Genomic DNA, 20,183 nt, shown 5'->3' with positions numbered 1-20,183 from the left:
CTTCTCTGTGGTGGCACCCTCTCAGTCGAAACATCTCCACCTTGAGCTCAGATAGGTGCCAACATTATTAGTATTTCAGCACCTGTTGAAGACATACTTGCATACCGAGACTTTGGCCAGTGCTCAGTTCCAGAATTCAACGTCAATGTTTTGCTTTGTCTTGATCATTGCTGCCTTATTGCCTATTGTTGTAGAGGCTGTTGATATTTTAACGGTTTTTTCTTTTGTATTTTGCACTGCTTTTTGCTGCCATATGAAAGGTAGTATAAAAATGCTTAGTTCAATTAAACACTGTTTGAGGTTGCATCCAAACTTAATCTTAACTATGGCTTGTGAAAGAAGCTGGCTCGCTAAACCGCAGCTTGCGAAGTTGCTTTGTATCAAACCAACTATAGTTACGATTAACAGTTTGTGAGGTCCAGGTGCCTGGATAGGCTGTGGTTAATCAAAAACAGAAGACAAACTTCCAAACTCTTTACAGCCACATTGGAGAAACAAGGGGGGGGGGTGCATACACACATTGGGGGAGCTGGTCTTATTCCTATCTGAACACACCTTGAAGTGAAGGCCCAAGACAGGTGTTGATCATCATGTGAGCTGCGCACAGGTGGTCTGAAGCGAGCTACCACCATTCCTGTGGAGCCTCCTTTTATTGAGACAAACATGCAAGCTAGGCAAATACATTTTGGGCTGTGACCTTTACACATCTTCCGTCCCGCGATCGTGGGGTGATACAAAACTATTTTGGCACCTGTTCCACATCGTCATTTTCCCCTTGCACAGTGTATGACGTAGGAGACAAAAGGTCTCGGGGGGAAACTTACAGACAGGACACCACTGACTTCTGAGACCACAAAAGGTCAGACATAGGTGGAACGATGTACCAGACAGCTGTGGCTTGTCTGGGGGGGGGGGTTTCCCTGCACCCCAAGGTCACACGTGCAGGCAGACTGTGGCTGCCTGCTGGCGGGGAAGTGTGCTCCCTCCAGACCCCACTCTGCGATATCCCTACACACCTCGTATTTGCACATCAACATGATTTCTATTTGCTGGACTAATTTTTTTAGATATTAGTTTATAAGACGATAGCGTAGGTGGAAATTAGATGTTGCATAATTTAAGCATCCATCAACCTTGGGGAAGGGGAACCTGTGGCCCTCCATATGTTCTTGGACTACAACTCCCATAATCCTTGACCACTGGCCATGCTCCGTGGGGCTGAAGGGAATTGTAGTTCAACAGCTCAGCTGGTTAGAGCATAGTGCTGAAATAATGCCAGGGTTGCAGGTTCGATCCCCGTATGGGACAGCTGCATTGCAGGGGGTTGGACAAGACGATCCTCAGGGTCCCTTCCAACTCTACAATCCTATGATTTTACGATTGGGACCCACCCCTTAAGGTTGATAAATGCATAACATAATGTATGGGCATAACCCTTGTTGGCTGTGATCCTGATGCTTAGGGTGCCAGTTTAGATGCACATATTTTTCTGTCTCAGCTCTCTAGGCATTATGTTGATGAAGCTATGTTGTAATACCTAGGTACATATCTACATAGATGAAAAGGGTGGGGGGAAGCCACTTACTTCATGTAGTTACCACAAGATGATGAAAGAGCATGTTCTCATTCCACCACGTTGTTTCGTAGGCTCCAGTCTTGGCAAGCATCTTCCATTAATTTTTAACTCCTGCTTGGAGATAACCAATGCAATCTGCTAATATGCAATAGGTATCCATGTATTACAATTCTAAACACCCTCTTATAAATCCCTTTCAATTAGTAGCCTTGTATCAGGTTCACAGCAGAGGAAATCAAAACCAGACCAGCTTAGATTAAATCCTTTGCCCTTCGGCTCTTATGATTAGGAGTTGGATGCTAATGGAGTCATTTCTTTATTTTTATTTTTAAAAAAGAAACTATGGGGAAGCATAATTAGCTAGTGCAGAAACTGAGTTTCAGATGTCTACATGTGATGTATGTCTTCCTCTATTAAGTATTTGTCACTTTGCGGCAGTGATTACAAGTAGGATTTTAAACTGTTTTCGGTCCATGGTGGGGCGGATTGGGCTGTTGTTGTTTGAACACTGCATTCACATCACAGCTTATTCCATTTCCCTTCCCCCCCCCTTTGTTAAGCTCTGCATTATATTTGAGCTTTCACACGACATAGAAGCCACTTTTAGAACTAGAGTGTCAAGTTCAGTGCTCATCTATGTGTTATTTGCTTCTGGGCGGGGGGGGGGGAATCCATGTGGAATCAACTGCTAAACTTGTGCTATACAGTGGTACCTTGGGTTACATACGCTTCAGGTTACATACGCTTTAGGTTACAGACTCCGCTAACCCAGAAATAGTACCTCGGGTTAAGAACTTTGCTTCAGGATGAGAACAGAAATCGTGCTCCGGCGGCAGTGGGAGGCCCCATTATCTAAAGTGGTGCTTCAGGTTAAGAACAGTTTCAGGTTAAGAACAGACCTCCAGAATGAATTAAGTACCGGTACTTAACCCAAGGTACCACTGTATTCCACTGTAGTTCCGGAAGTGGCTTTTTACATCCTGTGAAAGCTGAAATATAATGTGAAAATTGAATAAATTGTCATGTGAATGCAGCCTAAGCAAGACTATTTACTGCTGCAACATGATGGTGATAGAAGAGATGGAGGGAGAAGAAACTAGCAGGGTTCCCCCCACCTAATGATTGCAGCTCTAACCAGCATAACAGCAGCATTGCATAAAGTTAATGTACTTGAACTGCCCCTTGCTAGGGTTTTGCTGAGGTAGCTTTTCCTGCTTCTGAAGCAACGAATCCCACCAGTGATTGCAAACCTATTCAACAGAACAGGCATAAAGCCCTGAGGATAAGTCAGCAGTTCAGGGTTCCCTTCTCAATCCCATGGCTGGTGCTCAGTGCAAAGATTGGGCTGTGGCTTTCAACTGTGCTAGAGCAGAGGTTTTCAACCTTTTTGAGTCCACAGCTCCCATGACCGACTACATTCTTTCTGCGGCTCCCCTGTGGGGTTCAGGAGCCCAGTTATGCCACCCCCTTGCCTGCAGAGCTGGCAGCTTCTCACCCTTTTTCGAACACCCTCCTTTGTGGAGTGTTCCCTCAGCCTCCTCTCCTCTCCCCTCTCCTTGGCACTTGGCAGTCCTGCGGGCAGCCGCTGCTGCTGCCCCTGGTCTCTGACCTGCCCCAAACAGATGTGCCTCCTCACACTGCCCCACAGGGGCCTGGAAAGAGGATGCGCCCAGTCTGAATGGCCAAACGGAGACTGGCTGAAGGGGAATGTGAGGCCAGCACCTTACTCATCTTGGGTGGCAGCAGCGGGCACTGCAGGGTCTGCATGGATAGGCTCCCCTTCAGCACTGGGCACTCAACTCCCAAGCAGACATTGCACAACAAGCACAAGAAAGGCCAGCGTGGTGTCTGCCTGCCTGGCCTCACACTTGTCTGTCCATTCCCAACAGCAAGGGCTGGTACACTGGCCTGCTGGGCTCCCTTGCCCACTTGCTTGCTTGCTTGCTTGCTTACTCCAAGGCTGCCTCAGCTCCTGGCAGCCAGCACCCCTGGCCAGCCCCAGAGGCACCATTCACTTGCAGAGCTTGTAGCAGGGCTGCTACAAGAAACAGCTGTGCAAACCTTTGTGAGGCAGAGATGTGAGAGGGCGTCAGAGGGAAGGGAGGGAAGGAAAGAGGGACAGAGGCCAATGTTGGCCTGTGGCATCCCTGACCATCATTCAAGGCACCCCAGGGTACCACAGCACATTGGTTGAAAACCACTGAGCTGGAACAAAGTCCCTCTCTTGGGCGTAATGGTTGTGGGCTGCTGCTGCTGCTGTTTTTCCAGGCAGTTTTGACTGGGTAGTTTGATCTCTCTCTGGGCTGATTCTCGGCTTTGTGAGGACTCTCACAGCTACCACAAGTATAGCATATACTGGGGGTGTGAACAATGTGTGTGTGTGTGTGTGTGTGTGTGTGTGTGTCCCCAAGTGTCCAATTTGCTGCATGTGTGAAAAGTTTCCAGTCTCCCTCAAGCCTCGCCTTCTTTGGTTTGTTTTATTTTATTTAAATGCCTCTGCAAACCATTTAATGGTTTAGAAAATCCCCCTAAGTGCTGCACAACATAAAAACAATAAATAGTTCCATTAAAACAAAAAAATGCAGTATAAAACCAGTAAAACGGTCGTATAAAAACAGGATATTTTATGAAAAAACCTTTCTAAACTGCCCTGCATCCACATAAGCATGAATGTGTGGGCCAGTTTAGCACGTCAGGAAATTGATATTTAGCTTGCCCGTTCCATTTACAGGGACCAGTTCGGTATTGATAGTCTACTGTATTTAATGTGCAACCAGCCCATAGGATATGGAGCATGGAATGGTGCAGCCACCAACCCCATGATTATGGTAGGCTGGCATCTATTTAGGATTGCAGCTGCTCCATGGGGTTGACACATTTCTGCTTTCATGGGTGTGCAGTGTGCTTTTGAGCTCTTCCCCCCAGGTCCCTGCAGCAGGAAAAGAAGATACTGTACAGCTTGCCAGTTTATGGTTCCGGTTCTGTTTGTTTCCTGTTGCATGCCATTCCCAGTGCAAAATGACAAGGCTGAGGATGGGTAACTCAGCAGACCAGCCTTATTGCATTCCTGTAGCAGCTGGCTCATGTACATAAAGGACTGCATTTCAGATATAAGCATATACACAACAGCGGAATCAACAGGTTTGTGTAGTAATCTTAGTTATGCTTTTCCAAATTGCACTAAACATGCTACACTTGCGTAGCCAGAACCTCCAGAACTCTGTCATGTCCTTCTGTTCATCTAGGTCAAGGGAGCAGGCTGGCAATATTGCCTTTCCTTAACAGTGCCTGCGACTGAGGTCATGTACGCCAAGTGTTTTAAATACTGAAAAGTACTATAGAAATGCTAATGTACTATTACTTCATGGAGAGCCAGTGAGGCGTAGTGATTAGAGCATGGGTAGGCAAACTAAGGCCTGGGGACCGAATCCGGCCCAATCACCTTCTAAATCCGGCCAGCGTGTTTTTACATGAGTAGAATGTACCCTTTTATTTTAAATGCATCTCTGGGTTATTTGTGGGGCCTGCCTGGTGTTTTTACATGAGTAAAATGTGTGCTTTTATTTAAAATGCATCTCTGGGTTATTTGTGGGGCATAGGAATTAATTCATTATTTTTTTTTCAAAATATAGTCCGGCCCCCCACAAGGTCTGAGCGACAGTGGACCGGCCCCCTGTTGAAAAAGTTTGCTGACCCCTGGATTAGAGTCTTGCCTTAAAAGACTCAAATGGGTTTCTGGTCCTTATGACTGTGACAATACTTGAAAGGGTGTGGTGAATCTCGGAGGCCAAAGGAATGATGGATTAAGATTTCAAAGAAGCAGGAGCTCATTGATCCACACATCTCTGTAGTGAAGCAGATTAAATTATGCAGAATAATAAACATTGTACAACAAAGCATGAAAATTAACTCACACACAAATATTTGGTTGGGTATATAATTCAGCTTTTTCAGGTGCACAGTTTGGGTTAGCTTGGCATAAAACATCTGTCTTTAAAAAAGAAACAAAAAATACCACTGTAAGCGACACTGTTTCTGCTATTGCAAGAACCATGCACAGAAAATGGCTATTTTCATCATGAAGTTATGCAGGAAATGCCTTAGCTAAGCCCCTGGAGCCGCTTACTTGGGAAAAACACTAAGAAGCCTCATATTTTGCCCAGCTGATATTCTCCCTAGAACCTCAGGATGGCTCCTGGATAATGTAAACAAGCCCAAGGTTGATGCATGTTCAGGGACACCTGCCCCAAGATAAGATCCCACATACACAAGCTTGTTTATTGTTTATTTAAACAATTATATAATTCATTATACAGCTTTAGGCGCCAGGCAAAAACATTCATTTTTAGCTAGGCCCTTGGTTGATTTGATTGACATCCTATGCCCTTTTAAAAGGTGGGGGTTTTTTGGGAGGCGGTTATTGGGTTGTTGTTTTTATTTTGGTTACGTATTGTCAGGGGATGATTAGCTGCTTGTGCTTAAAATTGTGCCCCCTCAGAGTTTGTGCGGCTCCACAAACCTCTGTGTGTGACAGAGCTCCTCAGACATGTCTGCTCTAGTCACTAGTAGAGTCTGACAGTGGCTGCCTGCGGAAGCGTTTCCAGCAAAGAAGCTCCTTAACGGAAACGCGTCTCCTGGACTCACGACGTGGCAGCTTCCGGCGAAAAATGGGTCTCCCTACAGTTGCTTCTGACACCTCCCCGCTATTTTCGCTGGACGTGTCTCTCACCCCTTTCTCTCCCCTGCTGTTTCCTGCCTGGGCTGCTGCGTCTCTCTCAGCATTACTGAGATCCTCCTCCAGAGACCCCTCGCTCCCCCTGCTGGTCCCTGCTTTGGCTGCTGACTCTCTCCCAGTCTCTGGGAGCCCTACCACCTCCCTTTCCTCTGATGTCAGTTCCCTGACACGTATTTTGTGGTTTTATATATTGATTTTATTCTGTGAACCGCCCTGCGATCTCCAGGTATAGGACGGTATATAAATTCAATAAATAAGAAATAATAATAATAATAATAATAATAATAATAATAATAATAATAATAATTTATATACCACTTCACTACAATGAGTCTAAGTGGTTTAACAAAGATACTGTCGTGTGTGTGTGTGTGTGTGTGTGTGTCATTTAAAACTATAACATCAGGCATCAATTGAAATAGCTGCTGGATTTTTTTTTTTTTTAAGTCTTCATTGGGCGCTGAAAGTTCAACGGGATGAAAGCGCCTGTCTGACCTGAACTGGAATAGAGTTCCACAAATTCCACAAGCTTTTAACTGTTATTATTAAGCAGTCTTGAAAGAAGACCAAGCTGCAGGGGCAGCTACATAGCAAGAACGAATCTTCACAGGAAATCTGACCACATGTCTCGCACACGACATCTGAATGCAGTTTACACGTGCTGGGTGTGGCAGCTCTGTAGTGGGAAACCTGTGGTCCATGTGGTCCTGGGCCTAATTTCATGCAGCCCAAATTTCATGTGGCTTGCAAAGATGGGTTAGCATAGCAGGCATGGCCAAATTTGGCCCTCCAGCTGTTTTGGGACTACAACCCCCATCATCCCTAGCTAACAGGACCAGTGGTTAGGGATGATGGGAATGGTAGTCCCAAAACAGCTGGAGGGCCAAGTTTGGCCATGCCTGGCATAGAGGGAAGAAGAGGTGGGGTGGAGGGTGGCAGCACTGAGAAAGAAGAAGCTATGCAGGTCCTGCAAGCTGCTCACTTTCCGTTCCGGCTCCACCTACTGTCAACAGCAGGCCTAGGCAAACTTGGCCCTCCAGATGTTTTGGGACTACAGCTCCCATCATCCCTAGCTAACAGGACCAGCGGTCAGGGATGATGGGAGTTGCAGACCCAAAACATCTGGAGGGCCGAGTTTGCCTGTGCCTGGTCAACAGTGTGTTTGCTTTTGTTTGTGGAGGGGCAACAGTTGATTTTTTCGCATGGATCTCCTTCGCAAAGAGAAATACTCTCTACCTCACTTGTAAAGTAAGCCCAGCTGACTTTGGGTCTTGGTGGAAAATCCCCTGACTTTGGGCCTTGGAAGCACAAGAAAGAAATCAGTTTGTTGGTTTAACCCAAGAAGAGCGCAGGCTTAAAATCAGACCGGGTCTCTTGACTCAGCAAGGTATTTGTGAGGGTTAGAACGCAGGTGAGCTTGCCTTTCCTTCCTTATGGTGAGTTTCCCTTCTCTCTTAGGGAGCAATAAGTTACTCAGCACCTGGTACATGTAAACCAACAGTGCGATGCACAAATATTAACATTTGCTTGCATTTTTTAAAATTTCGTAGCTTGGTAGAGAATGGAAGACCACCTGATCCTGCTGACTGGGCGGTTACAGATGTGGTGAATTATTTCAGAACAGTGGGCTTTGAAGAACAGGCTCATGCTTTTCAAGAGCAGGTAAATCTGTTTGGACAATCCACCTTGTAACTGTTTGCCTATGCGCCTGGGGACACTCCTAAGAAGCAGTGTAGGCAGTTGTCACAGAAGGATTAATTAGTTGAATTCTTTGCTTCTGTTCTAGAAGACCAACATGGCATAGTTGGAGGGGAGGGGCGTGTTTGTATGATTACGCCTGTAAGGCTATGCACACTGTTTCTAAGAGTAAGCCCCAGTAAACTTAGCTGGACTTAACTTCTGAGCAGGCATGTCTAGGATTGCTTATTGGCAAAACTGCCTGGCTCTACCACATTTGTGAACTTGGGCATAACGCTTAAGGCTGCAATTCCACCCAATTTAACAGTCTCAAACTTGCTGGCAGATCAAAACACAGCTCCCAATCTGATTACTCATTTTGCAATGCAGTTTAGGTGTGCAAAAGTATTGGGTGCAGAAAAATATGTGTTTTACCGTCTGGATGCTCATAAAATGCATGGGAAAGCATGGGAAAATGTGTATTTTGAGGGAAATGCATACAAGATAAATGCAAATATTTTGGGCGTTCTTTTTTTAGAAGAAAAAAATCACACCAAACGGGATGGAATGGAGTGCCAACAAAAATGAAATGGATGCATTTACAGTATAATCCAAACCCAAGATCCACCCGAATACTACTAAGCGAGTTAGTAATAGGTGGGTTGTGAGCTGTCCCAGCTGAGCTGGTCTAGTTCCCTCCTTCTGGTTCAGCCAGGGATATGCTAGCATAAGTCCTTCATCCTGGCTGAGGTGAAGCTGTGCTGGCTTAGCCAGGTCTCAGGTAGCAAATCTTTCACTGGTGTACCTCCCCAAGGATGACTGTGTTTCAGTTCGTGTACTGTTTTGTCAAGCAAGCACAAATTACTTAGACTTGCCTTTAAATGTGCGCTGAATCACATTATTATTATTACTATTTATTATTTTTATTTATTTTGTGCAGTCCTTGCATTTGCCAAATCCAACCCATATGTGCCTTCTGGTTTGTGGAAGAAACCGAGCAAGCTTCATTTGCTGCACTGCCGCTCAGTTAGCAGTTCAACCTCCGCACATCCTTTTCGTCTTCACTCTCAGTTGTAGTATGGATTTGGAGTCGTGCATGTGTTTGTTTCTGTGTGGAAGAAAACGATGGGCGGCTGGATTTCTCCAGCACCCAGGTGTGGGTAGGTGAGAGTGCTGAGCCTTTTATCCGAAATGGAGATTTAGAAAGGAATGAAGATCTTCTCGTAGGCAGGAGACTAGCCTTTCCCAGCCAAACTGACCCCCAGCCAAACTGGCAGGGCTGATGTGAATTGTGGTTGTTCAAAAACCAAGTGGAGGATACCTGGTTAGGGGAAGCTGCGTCAAGACAACCACTCTCCTCCCTCCTGTTCGCTGGCCCAAAAGGAGATTGCCTCAAGCTGTGGCAGGGAACATCAGAAAGCCTCGCTAACTCTATCCCCTATCCTCAGTTTCTAAAAAAAGAGAGGGGAAGGGGTGTTGATTTGATATCACATCCTCTGACCCCTGATGCTGGATGGATGAGGATGTTGTTACCTGAAATGTGTTTTTAAAGAGGCTTTGTGAAAAGTGAGGAACATCGCAAAAATGTAAATATGGATATAAAGAAATTACTTAAAGGTGATACTATATATTAAGAAATGTGTAAATAGGAGAATTATTATGGATGACTGTCAGAGGAGTGGAGGGAGGTTCAACAAACTAAAATACGAGATGTGGAAAATGGAAAGATGGAAGTTTTTATAGAAAATGTAATAAAAAATATTTGCAAAAAAGAAATGTGTTCTGCCCGCGCTCAGCAGTGCACTTGGAATCTCCTGGGTCTTAAGTCCTGGTACCCAAACATTGTTTGGGGCCAACCTAAACCCTGCTGCCAGCATGATGGCTGGTGTCGATCCACAGACCTGCTTTCAGACTGACTCTGTGATACAGCTAACATTAAGTAATAACTTGAGGCGGGCACTGCTGATAGGTTTTGTGTAACCGCAGTACTACAGTTGTAAGTTGGTTAATTGCCGTGTTTGGATTAGCTGCCGTGGCCAGGTGATGAAAACCCTGCTTACCCAGCAGGGTTTATTTACTCATCCGGACGTCTTATGTAAGGCATCCTCCAGGTTCTCCTGCCAAGGAAGCTTGGCTGGGAAGGCACAGCAGGACCAGCAATTAGACTGGCATCAACTGCTAGCCTTGAAATCGCAGAGACCCTGGAGGGAGCAAGTGCTTGATTGGTGGTGTGTGCAGTTCCTTGAGAGAGCACTGCCTTGGCATGGGAGGATGTTCTGGCAGCAGCGATGATGAAGGTGACCTGAGGATGCCACGAGGCCAGAGAGAGCGTTGGGGCCCATCCCTGTTTAGATCCATGTCCTCTGCCCTAAGCCCATTAACTTCCTCTGGGCCAAATGTGCACAGCTACCTAGAGGGAGAGGGGGCAAGCAATGGGAAAGGCAGTGCTTTGCCTCCTTGCTGCTTGCATGTTCCAAGAGGACAGGGGGAACGGGCAATTGGAGCACAGGAAGGAGCAGGAGCCCAAGAGGCGAGGGGGTTGGGGGCGGGAGGGCCCTAGCAGAATTGTGAGCTTTGGCAAGGTGCCCAGAAATTCCTCCCTCTGGTGCAGAGGTGGGGAAAATATGGCATCTTCAGGAATTTCTGGTAGGAAGGCAGCTTTTAGCAATCCAGAACTCCCAGTTGAGGTTGCCAGCCTGTAACAGCAGCCTTACAAAGACAAAACGTAACCCACACCGTTCCAGCCACACACCCTTTGCTGACTCTCTCAGGGCATACCCGTACTCCTGCCTTTTCCTTCAAGGGCCCTTCATTCATTACCACAACGGTGTAGGAGTCGTTTTGCTACAGCTTCATCTTACTTTGCTGTAGTAATATTTTTACAAGACTGGCACAAACTTGGCTAGGTTGACTGTGTTGGCTCATTCCGCCCAGTTGCTTCCCTCCCTTTCCGGCTGGGCACTAATTAGATGGGAAGGTCTGTTCTTTTATTACATTTATTTGCTGACCTTTTGTTTACCAATCGCTTTGCCTTATTGCCATCACTGCAACCTAGCAACCCTGCTGAGTCAGTCAATGAACTTTCTGGATCCCCGTGACCTCGCTGGCAAGGAGGTCAAACATAGGGAAATCAGCTGCAAGACTATACATGAGGTTGAGGCAGGAGAGCAATTTCCCATGATCCTTATCTTTAGCCAAACTTACCCTTGCTTCACTCCTGAAAATGAAATGGAGGTGCAAACCTCGTAACCAGGGGTTTGAACCTGGGTCTCCCTACTGTTAGTCCTACAAAACTTAGTCCTACAAAACTTTGCAGCTGTTCAGTTAGCCAATCACTTTAATGGTTACTTGCATTTTCAGTTGTCTTCACCCCACCGCCCTGATATTTTTATGATACAGCTGTGCAAAAATATTCTTAATAAGTAAACAAAACTGAAGCAACACAGCACAGTTTAATAGAGAATTAAGTTCAAAACGGCAAAATATCAACAAGGTTTTTTTTTGAAAGGCTAGAGGGGATATATGCGACACCAAGAGCAAAAGCAATGAGCCCGGCTATCAAGGAACACTTGGTGATAAATAATGATTTTTAACATCTGTCTGAAGGAGTAAACAGAAATCGGCTTCTCCCACAATGCTCGTGGGGTGTGAAGTCTTCTCTCTATATATGGCTGGTTTGCAAGCAGTGTATAGTCACCACAGCCGTAGAAAAACCGTGGGTGGAAGATTGCACCTTCCACTAGTAGTTGGTGAACAGATTCGGTGGGAGTGGAATCCATGTTGCTAAAGGGAGGTCCTGTAGGGAGGAGAATAAAGAGGAACGCAATTCAGGATGCTTGTTTATTATGGATGAGTGTAAGCACTTCTAACCCTGAGTTGTCCACTTAATCTCAAGATGCTGTTGGGATTCTGAATATGCAGGCAAGAAAAGTTCCCTGTTAATAACCAAAGTGAAAATCAGCAAACCAGAAGATGTCAAAACTTTACTAATCAGGAGCAGAAGCCAGCCAGATACAAATGCAGGAGCTATTCATACTTGAAACGATCCTTTCAGATACCATCTGCTCTGCATGCTTCTAAAGACACCCCAACAACCTCAAAGGAAATTATACAGTTTTAATTTTCATTATCTGAAGATAGTTCTTTCATTTAAATTATCCCAACAAGTTGCTAGCATTCTGTGTCTACAGCTTTGCTATTATGTCTGCCTATGAAAAACATATATCTTGGCAATGCAGCTGGCTACGTGGGTATATGAGTAAATGCAGATATTTTCATATCTTGTACTTTAGCAGAAAGTATAATCCCCCTGGCAACTTTCCAAAATCAAAGTGCCTTACATCTGTGCTCATCCTTATCTTCTTATTCTCTGATGTCATCGAATTCTGAAGGACGAGCATCCCACCCTCATAGCCAATGAAATTGCCGTATGCAAATGAAAATGGCTGAAACCTAGCAGTTGGCTGATGTCATAGCGATGTCACAATTTCTCCCTGACAGTGGACTGTTTGAACCATTTTGAAATCAGTCGTTGGATGTTGAAACAGCTTTCCCCCTGCCCCCAACCTGTTTGTCAGTGCCCCAGATATCGCTGTTAAAACCCTAAGCAACGGTGGTGCACACAAAGACATGTAGCGCCTCATGTTATTTCAGGCCTGCCTTCTTTTGGAAAATGTACTAATAACCTTTCAACTGTGAGACTGACCAGGTGCCAGGACATAATCGGGATATTGTTCAGATATTTGCCAGGAACAGAGGAAGCAGATATTTATGCTTAAGACCGTTGGAAGAAGATGGTGAATTATTACGAGGTTCTGGGAGTGCAAAAAACTGCGTCTGCGGATAACATTAAGAAAGCCTACCGGCAGTTGGCCTTAAAAGTGCACCCAGATAAAAACCCAGGGAACAGGGAAGCAGCAGAAAAGAAATTCATAGAGCTCTCTAAAGCGTACGAGGTCTTGTCTGATACTAAAAAGAGGGATGCCTATGACCGATCCCACAAAGGAGACGGACGTGAGAGAGGGTGGCATGAAAGAGGCAGAGGTACATGCAGACATGGTGGGTCAGGAGACAAGGAGAGAGACAAAGGGCATCTCGACGCCAAACCGAGTTTCCACAGATCCCCCCTGGATGAGCGCAAGGGGGTGGACACCTTTTCCCTGAATATCTTTGATGACCTGCTTGACGACATTTCTGGCGACCAGCGAGGCCACCACGGAAGAAGAAGAACCAGAAGCGACAGCAGCTTCTCCGTCTCTATCAGTGGGGTGTCCCCCATTGCAGGAACCGGCTTCACTTCCTTTGGCTCTGAGATCACCGGCAGCTGTTCCTGCACTGCTCTCCACAGTGGCAGGAAAGGAAGGTTCAAGTCCATCATTACCACCAGCAAGGTTGTGGACGGCAAAAAGGTTGTAACCAAGAGAATTGTGGTGGACGGCAAGGAACGCGTTGAAGTTGAGGAGCAGCCCATCTGTTACTGAAGGGCTCTCGGCTGTCAATTGGTAAGGGGCAGCTGCTACGCTTGGGTACTGAGCCTATTAGGAACTTGTGCTGTGTTTCGCATTGTGCAATGGGCTGGTGGAAATGCTTTGTGGTGCTTGGCGGTTCGGGCAAACCTTTGGGCGGGTAATAGCTTATTAGAAAAGCTTCCCCCAGTCTCATCATGAGCTTTATTTAGGCATGCGTGAGGAGACTTCAGCCCACAAGTCACACTTGGCCTGCAAAGCTCTTTTTCTCTAGCCATGTACATTGGCCCCGCTCATGACATCATATGAACCCCAACGGTTTCAGAAGTACCAAAAATAAAATAAAATTCAGGGTTGGGGGATCCCTACTACGCAATGAGAACTGAACGTTCTCAGTGGCAATAGAATGCTGACTGACTGTTGGCCAGGGAACTGAAAACTGGGGAGGGAGGAGGAAGTGGAGTGGAGTTGGCTGGAATCCTGAACGGTACTACCCGGGCTGCAACATTTTGTTGTAGATCCCATTTGTATGTACAGTGGTACCTCGCGTTAAGAACTTAATTCGTTCTGGAGGTCTGTTCTTAACCTGAAACTGTTCTTAACCTGAAGCACCACTTTAGCTAATGGGGCCTCCTGCTGCTGCTGTGCCGCCGCTGCACGATTTCTGTTCTCATCCTGAAGCAAAGTTCTTAAGCCAAGGTAATATTTCTGGGTTAGCAGAGTCTGTAACCTAAGCATATGTAACCCGAGGTACCACTGTGTTTAAATGCGGTCTGGACACTCAGCCTCACAACAATGCATGTCTACAGCCCCTTTTTGCTGAATGCAATCTGAGGCCTGAGAATCTCACCCAATGAAAGCTCAGGTGTCCAGGTAGAGAAGTGAAGGTGTCTATATAGTGCAATGGTGCTCACCTGAGAGGTGCTGGAACTGCGCTCCGGCACACTCTGGCTGAGAAAAACAACAAAGCACCAAGGATTATTAATGATGTCTCCTGGTGAATACGCCACTCGGTTCCCTAAGTCTGCATCCTTTTGTTTTTGTGAGATCAAACACAGGCACCTGCACGAGAGCAGGCATATGATGTTGACTCAGCATCATAAAGAGGCACATCACCCTGTTGTGTCGCTTCTACCCAAACCAAAAGGGTATGTATGAGGATTAGCTTATGCTAAAAGTTGAAAGTTGTGTGCTGCTTGTGGACTAGCCAGCAGGGTCAGAAGGGAGAGAAACATTGCAGGTGTCTGTCCACTAAGTGCTGGGAAGATGAAGTGCTTGCTTCCCAGCTCAAAAGTGGTACCTCATATTATGTTATTGGTACAGTCAGTATTTTCCCCTGAATAAGTATTTGGGCAGCAGCTTCTGTGGCAGTAAGTTGTTAAAGGACCTTATTCAGCCTGCATTCTCCGCAGAAACAAATTGTGAATACCTATTCTTCTGCCCACCTAGTAGTTCGAAAGCACCCCTAAGTGCAAGTAGATAAATAGGTACCGCTTTATAGCGGAAAGGTAAACGGCGTTTCCGTGTGCTGCGCTGGTGCTGGCTCGCCAGAGCAGCTTCATCACGCTGGCCACGTGACCCGGAAGTGTCTCCGGACAGCGCTGGCCCCCGGCCTCTTAAGTGAGATGGGCGCACAACCCTAGAGTCGGACACGACTGGCCCGTACGGGCAGGGGTACCTTTACCTTTACCTTATTCTTCCTAGAATGTTTTTGCATCTCCAGTCAACAAGCATTGATTGAATGGACCCAGAGATCTTTCATTCTCATTGAGTGGCAGCGTTTGTGACCTCTATAGCTAAAAGCCATACATATTTATAATTGAAAAGGGTTCTGCGTATAGAATTTTTGTGGGTTATTGTAATTACAAATATGGACATGCTTGTGGTTTTACTAATACTGGTTACATCTTCATGTATTTTGTTTGTAATGCCTGAGAGCTTGAACAATAAATTTTATTCAATCGCAAGAATCTGACCGCAGCAGAACAGGCAGGGGCGGGATCCTAATTGGCATGTTAGACTCATAAAATACCGAATTCATAGATGCAAGTTTAGCTTGTCAACATCATTTTTGCCATGTGTGATTTATGCAAGCATAGTCTATTAAAGTTAATTGAAAATATAGTCAGGTATGTGTCATTAGTTACATTTTGAATGCTAAACTCTTATCAAGATTAAGTTTTATTTTAATATTAGCTGATGCCACACTTTCAGTTGCAGGGGTTGGGGATTGGGAACAAATAACAGCACGGCCTTTTAATTAGCAGGCCAATATAAGATGTAAATCACAAGTATAAGGAATCTCAGATTGGTACAAATTGGCCAGTCAGTATACAGTGGTGCCCCGCAAGACGAATGCCTCGCAAGACGAAAAACTCGCTAGACGAAAGGGTTTTTCGGTTTTGCGTTGCTTCGCTAGACGAATTTCCCTATGGGCTTGCTTCGCAAGACAAAAACGTCTTGCGCTTTTTTTTTAAAAGCCGCTTGAAGAGGCGCAGTTGTGACGGACCATGCTTCGCAAGACAAAAAACATTGCAAGACGAAAAGACTCGCGGAACGAATTCTTTTCGTCTTGCGAGGCACCACTGTACTGCCACTCCACACAGAATCCTGTGGTGTGCCTTCCTCAAACAAGCTATACACACAGCTTTTTGGTGCAACAGCTTTTGGTGTGACAGTACTCACTGGTATCCAGTACCCTCACTGGTTTTTGACTGCCCACGGCAGCCATTTTGTGCTTGCACAGAGACCACACTTTCACCAAGATATGAGTATTGCAACCTCATTTTTTTAAAAAAGCACTTATATATGGTTCTTGCTCATAACACTGCCCCTATACTTATATACTATGCAGGCTCACCAGGGGTAAGTGTTGTAAGTAAAGACGCCGTGGCAGTTTGAGGTTTGAGGCAGGTAAGAAAACTACCCAATCCAATAACTGCCCTTAATGGTCACGTGTTTGGCTGCTTTCTGACAGCTGCTGCACCATAAGAGTAAATTTGGGTCAATCCAGGTTTCCTGTATGTGGCATCACCTGCTCCCAGTTCACTAGAGCTGCTTCTACACCAACTGGAGGTGCACAAGAGACAAGAATATTTTTTATTAAAAAAGCTACCAGAAAGGAGCTTTCAGGAAATGGGCATATAAGAATGGGGGGGGTGAGGACTTTGGGGGAGTTGTGTGGAATGTGAGGGAGAATGGTGGTTGGAGACCAGTGGAAGGTTTTGTGTTTTCTTGGAGTTCCCATCCACTAAGGCAGACTATACCAAAAGAAAGAAGCTGGCAGGTGAAAGACCAGAAGCTACTGTTAAACATGAATTGCCCACTCACAGGAAGCTCTTCCTTTATTTGATTTCTGCCTTACTTTACACTTTCTGGTCCTCTCTGAGAACCACCAGACCCATGATGGTTCCTCAGTGTGACGTAAGCCCAGGAATGACCTGGACGTATTTGGACAGGAAGTGGAACTGTTTCTCAGGGACCACACTCATTCTCACATAATTCCTCTGGCTGGCATGGAACCTTAGTCTTGGTTTAGACCTAGCCCAGGCTTCCTCAAACTCGGCCCTCCAGGTGTTTTTGGCCTGAAACTCCAATGATCCCTAGCTAGCAGGACCAGTGGTCAGGGATGATGGGAATTGTAGTCTCAAAACATCTAGAGGGCCGAGTTTGAGGAAGCCTGACCTAGCCTCTTCAGAGGAAAGGGAAGTAGCATTTTCTGGATATGAAGACCATGCTGGCCCCTTTGGCCACAGTACAGACCTGGGCACCTGGTGATGACTCTGCAAGCTGTTCCAGTTCCTGGGTTCATTACTTTCTTGAGGTTTTTGACACCCTCTTGCTTTCATAAATTGTCTGACATATTTATTGATTTCCACCCTTAGGAAATTGATGGGAAATCTTTACTGTTGATGACGAGGAATGATGTGCTAACTGGACTTTCATTAAAACTGGGACCTGCACTGAAGATCTATGAATATCACGTAAAGCCTCTACAGACACAGCATCTCAAGAACACTTCCCTATAGTGGACTGTCAGATGGGGACCATGTTGTGTCTCTGGTATTCAGAATAAATAAGCAACTTTGGTTTCTTGTTGATGGAACTTTGTAAAAAAAAAAAAAGACTGTATGTGTACATAAAGAGTTTAAACCAAAATGGCACTGATATAAATATATATAAATATATATTTATAGATATATCCTATTGGATAGCTTTAGCAATATGCTGTATGGTGGTTATTGAACTGATGGGAGGGATGAGTTTCTCACTGTTCCATCAAGTATACGACCAGCTCAATAGTTTTTCTTCAGTGAGATAAAAGGTAAGTAAAAACAGAAAGGTACTTGTTAATGTGAAAGCTAGACAAAAAACACTTGATTCTTAGAATTACTGTTTGAAAGGTAAGGATGCTATTCACCATAAATATCTCTTGCACGCGACTCATTGGGCATAGCTTAGAGGGATGGAGCAATCCTAGGTGAACCTCGAGCTTCTACGCTTCCTTCTTCTCTAGTGCTCCCACAAGAAGAAGCTGGGAATCTTCTACCTTTGCTTTAACCACAGCCTGTTCTGTTTTCCCAGCTGACAAACTTTGGTTAATGTTGACTATGGTTTGTGCCAGCTTGATCCAACCATAGTTAAGATTAACCACAGTTTCCCAGGAGTATGCAATAGGCTGCTGTGAAAAAAATGGAAGAATAAGCTTTCCAACGCCTTGTGGCTGCACCAGAACAGGAGAGGGTTGGAGAAAGTTTGATGCTTGGGCTCCTGTTAAGCTCTAGTTTGCTGTGGCATCAAAACATAGCCACTGAACCTCAGTAGTGCTGTTGCACAATTCCCTCTTGCTTAAGTGGTGCTTGCACAAAATTATTTCACAATGGATTGTGCTCGGATTTGAAAGTGGATCGGGAGGGTGTGGATCAGCAGAAGTTGACATTTCTTTTTAGAGTCACAGCTCCTTTGTAACACTAGCAAGAGGTTCCAAATTTGCCAAAATCACCCTTTTTTTGCAGAGGGGTCCTATTTTTGACCTTATTAAGGTTTGTTCATAGCATATTGTAATGTTTAACGCTGTGCATACCAGTAGCCTAGCACCTTTTGAGAGCAGAAGCAGCTGCACAGAGGTGAAACTGGGTTGTAAAATTTCCTCTGTTGTTTCTCGTTTGTGCTAATGTTCTTTGAATTTTAAAAGATGTTTTGTGAAAAGCAGGGGTTTTTCCCCCAAAAGAAATAACAACGGTTTGTGTTGCTCTGTAAGACATACTTTGTTTTGTTCTTGTTCTAATTTATAACTTATTAACAGTTCTGCTGGGAAAGTGTTAAAAGCGACATCTCTTTCATATTTTTAAATATTGTATTCTGATGGTGCTGTAAAAAAATAATAATTTGGCAACATGACTGGATTTATGAGCTGAACACCTCTATTTCCGAAAAGCAAAAGGATGCTGTCTTACTATTGTGAATTTCTGTTGAAGGACAACACTGTAGTTCAATCTGTTTTGATCAGTTCCTTATTTTAACTGCAGACTTGTTAAGTCAACAAAGATGTTGCTTGTGTTTTGATTCAGTTTGGTGTTGAGCTTTCTTTTATTTCAAAGTGTTTATCTCTCATTGTGAACCACCACAATCCCTGGCTCCATATTGAAAGAAACCTTAATACGGCAACTTTCAGAACTGCAACCAACCTCACTTCAGCAAATGAAGATTTTCTATCTGCTGTTCTTCCATGTTGGGAGAAACTTCCGCTTCTGTGAAATCCATATTGGGATTTCTTCTACTTAGCATAGGAACTCCCGATAACAACAAAAAAGTGAAAGTGCTGCATCTTGATCCATCATGCAGATTTCCCAAAAAGTTTGATCAATGAATCATTGAGGACCTTCAGAGTATTACCTGAAGCCCCAACTGCTTACAGTTGCCAGCATTCAAATTGCGCAGAGCTATGAACTGTGGGTGGCACTGTGGGTTAAACCACAGAGCCTAGGGCTTGCTGATCAGAAGGTTGGCAGTTCGAATCCCCATGATGGGGTGAGCTCCTGTTGCTCGGTCCCTTCTCCTGCCAACCTAGCAGTTCGAAAGCACCTCAAAGTGCAAGTAGCTAAATAGGTACCGCTCCGGCAGGAAGGTAAACGGCGCTTCCGTGTGCTGCTCTGGTTCGCCAGAAGCGGCTTAGTCATGCTGGACACATGACCCGGAAGCTGTATGCCAGCTCTCTCAGCCAGTAAAGCGAGATGAGCGCTGCAACCCCAGAGTCGTCTGCAACTGGACCCTAATGGTCAGGGGTCCCTTTACCTTTTTTTATGAACTGAGGAGGGCAATGGATTTCTGGTTTTGTTTTTGTGTAGTGGGGGGCAGAATCTATCCATTGGTTCTAGTCTAGTACTGCCTATGAGACAATGGCTCTCAAACAACTCTGCTGCTTGAGGTAACTGAAGGGATTCACCCAACGTGCCCCACCAGCAGAAGCCCTATAGATGAACTTCTCCTTGCCCAACAGGGCCTTCCTCCCTCCTTCCATGCCCGTCCTGGAAATTGGCAGGGGTGTGTGTGTGTCAAGAAAACTCCCAGAACAATGTGTAGGGTAGGGGAAGGGGGTACCATTCTATCTAGCAAGCTGAAATGCGCAGATGCAATGATTGGAAGATTCCACTCAGCCTAAGACTTTGAGCAAAATTGCATCATTCCGAAATGTATTCCAATTCATTCACAAGGGAGGTGAATAGATTTG

The 20,183-nt window shown here is 45.2% G+C and overlaps 1 protein-coding gene and 1 long non-coding RNA gene across 12 annotated transcripts in view; one reads left to right on the top strand and one right to left on the bottom strand.

Moving 5' to 3' along the window:
• SAMD13 (sterile alpha motif domain containing 13) overlaps positions 1-17,541 on the top strand; it is a 28,001-nt gene extending 10,460 nt beyond the window's left edge. For 10 of the 11 annotated variants that reach the window (XM_082228098.1, XM_082228097.1, XM_082228099.1 and 7 more), the window contains 2 exons: positions 7,862-7,973; positions 17,338-17,541. In XM_082228098.1, coding sequence (XP_082084224.1) covers positions 7,862-7,973; positions 17,338-17,481 — 256 coding nt within the window. In that variant the 3' untranslated portion in view covers positions 17,482-17,541. Of the gene's footprint in view, positions 1-7,861; positions 7,974-12,485; positions 13,490-17,337 lie in introns of those variants that run through there. The other variant, XM_082228094.1, reaches the window with a different exon arrangement.
• Positions 8,903-11,877, bottom strand: LOC309535254. The gene is made up of 2 exons (XR_014221155.1): positions 10,741-11,877; positions 8,903-9,439 (listed from the first exon to the last, which is right to left on the bottom strand). It is a non-coding gene; the product is annotated as an uncharacterized lncRNA (long non-coding RNA).
• Positions 17,542-20,183: the final 2,642 nt, after the last annotated feature.

Source organism: Podarcis vaucheri (assembly GCF_965113315.1).
Source record: "Podarcis vaucheri genome assembly, chromosome: 6".
NCBI classification, from domain to species: Eukaryota; Metazoa; Chordata; class Lepidosauria; order Squamata; family Lacertidae; genus Podarcis; species Podarcis vaucheri.
Note: the sequence above shows the minus strand (reverse complement) of the source record. Positions and strands in the feature narration are given on the sequence as shown.